Source organism: Setaria viridis, chromosome 5 (assembly GCF_005286985.2).
Source record: "Setaria viridis chromosome 5, Setaria_viridis_v4.0, whole genome shotgun sequence".
NCBI lineage: Eukaryota > Viridiplantae > Streptophyta > Magnoliopsida > Poales > Poaceae > Setaria > Setaria viridis.
In genome coordinates, this window is record NC_048267.2 from 2,024,766 (window position 1) to 2,030,483 (window position 5,718).

At 43.2% G+C, this 5,718-nt stretch overlaps 1 protein-coding gene across 1 annotated transcript; it reads left to right on the forward strand.

Moving 5' to 3' along the window:
* Positions 1-2,037: 2,037 nt before the first annotated feature.
* Positions 2,038-3,599, forward strand: LOC117855107 (peroxidase 2). The gene is made up of 2 exons (XM_034737384.2): positions 2,038-2,382; positions 2,548-3,599. Exons 1-2 carry the CDS (start codon positions 2,155-2,157, stop codon positions 3,361-3,363), a joined length of 1,044 nt encoding a protein of 347 aa, XP_034593275.1. The 5' UTR covers positions 2,038-2,154; the 3' UTR covers positions 3,364-3,599.
* Positions 3,600-5,718: the final 2,119 nt, after the last annotated feature.

Here is a 5,718-nt window from a genome sequence, read left to right on the forward strand (position 1 = left end):
TGGGGATTTTGCAAGGATTGATGTTTGAGAAGAAGATAATAGTTTACTGGCCTACTCTCAGAGGCGTTCATAGGTGCATGATGTGCGTGCGGTGTTCATAGATGTAAGTATGTGCATGTGAGTGTTGGGTTTATGTTTTACAAAAGAAAATCCAAAGATTTAATCAGACTTATGCATAACAGCATATGCAAGATCTAAGTTACCTTACAAAAGATGATGATAATGTGAAATTTATATTAAAAGTGTACTAATTCTTTAACTTGGAAAATCAGCTACTACCGACGACTTGAGTAAAACAAGACAATAAGTATCAATATTTCTTCAGAAAGTTTGCTAGATTGTAATAAATTCTAAAAACCTAATTAATTTAAAAAACTAGCCTATCAACTCGTAGAATTTTGTAAAAAAAATTTAACATATTTTATATTATTCTTAAATACTGGAAATATATCTTTGCCCATACAAACTGAGTTAGTAATCACTTTTGTTGTGATACATGTTATAACATGGTAAGGCATGCATTAAAGAAGATATGAGGCCTTTTATACATAAATATAGTTCATTTTTGAAAAATGATAAACTAGACCGGTGGGGCAAAGATCGCCCCAAGTTTTTTTTATTAAGAAGAAGCAACCTTTTTCCAGCCTGGAAAACCTCGCGAACCCTAGCTTTGCCAGTGAGGTGATTTTTTAAGAAACAAGACCTGTAGGTAAGACCGCCCTAAGTTTTTTTTATTAAGAAGAAGCAACCTTTTTCTGAACTAGAAAAATCCCGAACCCCAGCTTTGCTAGTGAAGGGATTTTTATTTTAAGAAACAAGCCATGTAAATTTGCCCATGCGAGGATTTGAACACGGACGCTGGGTGCTTTTTAGGTGGTCTAACTATTAAATAAGGGCCCTTTCACGCTAAATATAATTCATGGTTAAGCAGACCATATATTAGAGTAGTTCATAGATGATAGAGATCAAACGTATCCCCTTTCATGCGTTTATATAGATCAGATATGGTTTGGTTTCCATGAACTAGAAACGCAACCCTGACCAATATTTCTGGGGACGTAATCTTTCTACATTTTGCTGCAGGCATTTAACCTACCCGACAAGTTCCCACAAGCAGGAAGGAGCTAGTAGTTGGTGCAACGAACACTACGCTCCCAACAAACAAAACCTCCCCGGATTTTCGATCCCAGTCACCATTTCATAACGGTGGTGTGAAGATCTTTGGGTGTCGCGTGTCCACGCATCACGGATGGGTGGACCAACCCGGCTAACAAGCTGGGATGTGACCAGTGGTGACGACGCCACTGGCTTGGAGCCTGCTTGGACGTTCATGTATGATCATTCATTCATTTGCTAGAGCAACGCCCCAACACACGGCGTGTGCCTTTGTTTCTTCCCTTGAATTGATTATGAGCAAGTACACGTACTCTTGCCGTAGGGTTGTTGAACGTTAGGTAGATGCGCACACAAATGATGGATCGATGATGCTCTCTCGTTTAATCGAAGCCCCACCGGTGCACACGACCATACACCCATACCGTTGCTGGTGTAATAACTAAGCTATTTAGCACATCGCATCCAGGTGTGTGTGAGTCTCTATCATGTGATTAATGTTACTTAAGAGCTCAACACATGATCGAGTACCTTTTCACATCGACATTAACCGTCTGATTGTGAAATATAATCTACTGTAATCATCATCACTGCAATTGGACAAATAAAATGTCTATATACCACACAATAATGGTGTTAATTAGAAATGGTTATGGCCGGAGAGATGGCCTTTGGAGTTTTTAGGCTGCTGGAACAACCCCTATTTGGCTGTATCAGCATATAATGGCACGTTTAGCCAGGTCAGCAGGCAGCACCTTTTAGGCGCGGACTATATTATGAAGCTAATAAGATTATGGACGCATTATTCATTCAGCAAAGTCGCAAGGCGGACACGTTCCCTAGCTCGTTGTGCTCTCATTATCGGTGGCACGCACTCAATCATTAACCGTGGCAAAACCGGCAATATAAACCCTTGCGCAGGCCCATCCCCAGAGCACAACATCACATCATATCGCAGAGCACCAGCTAGCCCCTGAAGCCTGAGCTCAGCATCAACCAGGTAGCTAGAGGCCTAGCTGCTGGTCAAGCTTATTCAGAAACATGAAGCTCTCGGCGGCTGTGCTCTTCGCCCTTGTGGCCGTCCAGGCGGCGGTGCTCCTCGCCGCCGTGCCGTCAGCGCAGGCCGGCGAGCTGCAGGTCGGGTACTACAGCAAGAAATGCAGGGGCCTGGAGAACGTCGTCAAGTGGCACGTCATCAGGGCGCTCAAGGCTAACCGCCGCACCGGCGCCGCTCTTGTCCGCCTCCTCTTCCATGACTGCTTCGTCAGGGTAAGCACACACATTCGCATGCTGATCTCACCTTCTAATATAGTTTCATGCATCGGCAATTCACCTAACCTAGTTTAACCATGTGCGGTTGTTCAATGCACGTAGCCAGTAACTACGGGTGATTAAAATGGGCATGGAAGTTAATGATTTGTTACTTTTATGCAGGGGTGCGATGGCTCTGTCCTCCTGGACGCGTCCTACGACAACCCTCACCCGGAGAAGGAGGCGCCGGTGAACATCGGCCTCGCCGCCTTCGACCTTCTGGAGGAGATCAAGGCCGCTGTCGAGGACAGGTGCCCTGACGTCGTTTCCTGCTCCGACATCCTCATCTACGCCGCCCGTGACGCGGCCAGCATCCTCAGCAACGGCCACGTCCACTTCGACGTCCCCGCCGGCCGCCTCGACGGCTTCGTCTCCAAGGCCGAGGAGGCCCAGGCGGAGCTCCCCGACTCCGCTGACGACGTTCAGAAGCTCATCGACAACTTCGCCAGGAAGAACTTCACCATCGAGGAGCTCGTCATCCTCTCCGGCGCGCACTCCATCGGCCAGGGCCACTGCTCGTCCTTCACCGGCCGCCTCTCCGAGCCCAATGACCAGATCACCCCGGCCTACCGCAACCTCCTCAAGTACAAGTGCGCCAAGGGCAACCCCCCCGTGGACAACAACGTCCGCGACGAGGACTACGACGTCGTGGCGAGGTTCATGCCGGGGTTCACCAGCCGTGTTCGCAAGATCCCCGACTTCCTTGACAACTCGTACTACCACAACAACCTCGCCAAGATCGTCACCTTCCACTCCGACTGGACGCTGCTGACGCACAAGGAGGCGTTCGGCCATGTCAAGGAGTACGCCGAGAACGGCACGCTCTGGGACGAGGACTTCGCCGAGTCGCTGGTTAAGCTCAGCGAGCTGCCCATGCCGGCCGGGAGCAAGGGCGAGATCAGGAAGAAGTGCAGCGTCATCAACCACCGCCTGTACTAAGAAGGTTGACGTACTTGTTGCAGCAATGGAGGTTGAAGAAGAGGCCGTTGCGTGCCCAGCCAACACACACGTTCATAGATCAAGTTGAGCCTTAAGCTTGGTTTTTGTTGTTCCATCCATTCTTTTGATTCGCATTGGTTGTACTACACTTTGCTGTCCATTTTTCATCTCAGCCAATCTGTTACATACTATACATGTCTTAAGGAAATAAATTATGTATATGTATGTTCCTGACACGTCTTACAAGTTGCAAAAGGTCTCAAGCAAATGAAATCGCTACATTTGTTCAAAATGCCATCTTCATGCTACGACGTGTGTGATCAACCTTTCAAACTAGCCAGCTATGTATGTATAATTTGGATATTACTAATGATCAAACAGATACATAACTTCAACTAGCCCAATGTTCAGTGCGACAAGTAAAAATAGAATGCAAGCGGTAAAAATAAGTCAATAAGCAAGGTTCAAATTTGACGATGTATGTTCTTTAGATACAGGAAACTTCAGTACCTAATTGACCATTCATTATTAGGCAATGGGTTTTGGAAATGCTAGCATAAATGTACTCGATCGAAGCTAACAGTTCGAGAGAATTTTGATGGAGCCGGATGGTTGAGCTCACAATCTCCACCATGTGAGTGGAAACACCAAAATATTTCTGCAGCGTCCTAAAAAATTAAAAGCTAAAACGAACAAATGGATCTCATAATAAGCAGTTAGCCTGTCCCTTCAGCAGCAATAAAAATAAAGCCGAAAAAAGGTAACGTTATACCTATAATGTATTGTGAATACACGTGAGACAATACCTACCCAACACCAATAAGGCAACAAAGATGTGCAACCACATGCCATCGAGTTGATTGGAAGCTTCTTATATTTTCAGTAACCTTGGAGTTTTGAGCATTTGTTGGATCTTAAGGTACATATGCCTCTGTATGAGTTAAAGTTCGTAAGACGCTTTTGTTGAATCTGGAATAGTAGTTGTGTCAAATTGGACTGTAGGGAGAGAGAGAAAAATTTACCATGCTATGCGCATATCCGAGGATCGGCTTTACACATGTTCAACTTGTACTTAATAAAATTAATTTATCAACCCGTACTCTTTCACGTACTAGTAATTTAAAGAGACATAGTTTTTAGACATTCATGGATAAATGTGGGCTCATAGGCTAATCAAAATTGCTTATTTTTATGGGTCTCATGCATTTGTTCTTATTGTAACACAATACTTATATCGATATTTTCTTATTTTTGTTCCACTATGGTATACTTTAGTTACCATTTACTATGTATACTTTTTTCATAGTTTTTTTTCTATTACATCGTACATCCATGTGTTTCAGAATGGGTTTACTTGAAATCCTAGCTTGAGCTATATATTTAACATGGAAATAAATATGCATGAAGACACATATCATGCATGCATACTGGTTAGGTTTTTCTATATTAACAATGGTAGAAATTGGTAATCCACTCACAACACGATGTGCACACATCGGCTTTGGTAAATTTCTTGTCATGAAATAGTGCGCAATTATTCTTGCAAATATGGATTGAATCATAGCAAAATCCCATGATACAAATGTACTTTATTGCATCGATGTAAGATGCCTGAACACATCAATTTAACTTCAGTAACACATTAAGTGTGATATTGCTAGTATGATAGAATGACTTGATCTGAAGTAACTTCAAAACCAAATGAGAATTATGTATGACTAGATCTAGTGGTCACATTTTGTGTTAAGTGTTCTATTAGAATTGCATACATTCCCCCCGGCATGGACCTCAACCACGCACATATCCTCTATCATAGCAGGGAGTCTATTATCAGTGCCGCCTCTTGTACACCTATGCATTTTGCTGAACCCCATCATCAAATGTTTCTTCATAGATACACTTGTGTATTTGTGTATGTGCTTGGCATATCATACATAAGTAAGTGACTATGCACCTATGCTTTCTTATTACTACTCTAATTTAGGGCATCTCCGACAAGGGTAGATTATTTCTTCACTTTATCATATCTGTCACTAACAAACTTCATGAAATTGCATACTCATATAAACGTTCCTTGGTAAATATTGGAGAATCATTTATCCAACTTCTAGCGATTTGTCAAAGATCTGTTAGTAAGATTTCAAATAAAGTTTTGCACTACTGGCCTTTCTAAAAGAAATGTGACTTAATTGAAATAAGGCAAATTCAGCAGTTTATTGCTCACCCGATTGTGTGCTGCCACGAAGATTTGCAAACTTCTACTATTAGGGGCTTGCAATAGGATTCAGCTGCCGTAGGAAGCTGCAGATCTTCGTAACGTCACCTATAGTCTATTCCGAAGTGCACTAACATCAC

Excerpts from the sequence above, each read along its gene's own strand:
- LOC117855107 (XM_034737384.2), top strand. The coding sequence starts at position 2,155 with ATGAAGCTCTCGGCGGCTGTGCTCTTCGCCCTTGTGGCCGTCCAGGCG. Across the intron at positions 2,383-2,547 it reads TCCATGACTGCTTCGTCAGG|GGGTGCGATGGCTCTGTCCT; the intron begins GTAAGCACACAC and ends ACTTTTATGCAG.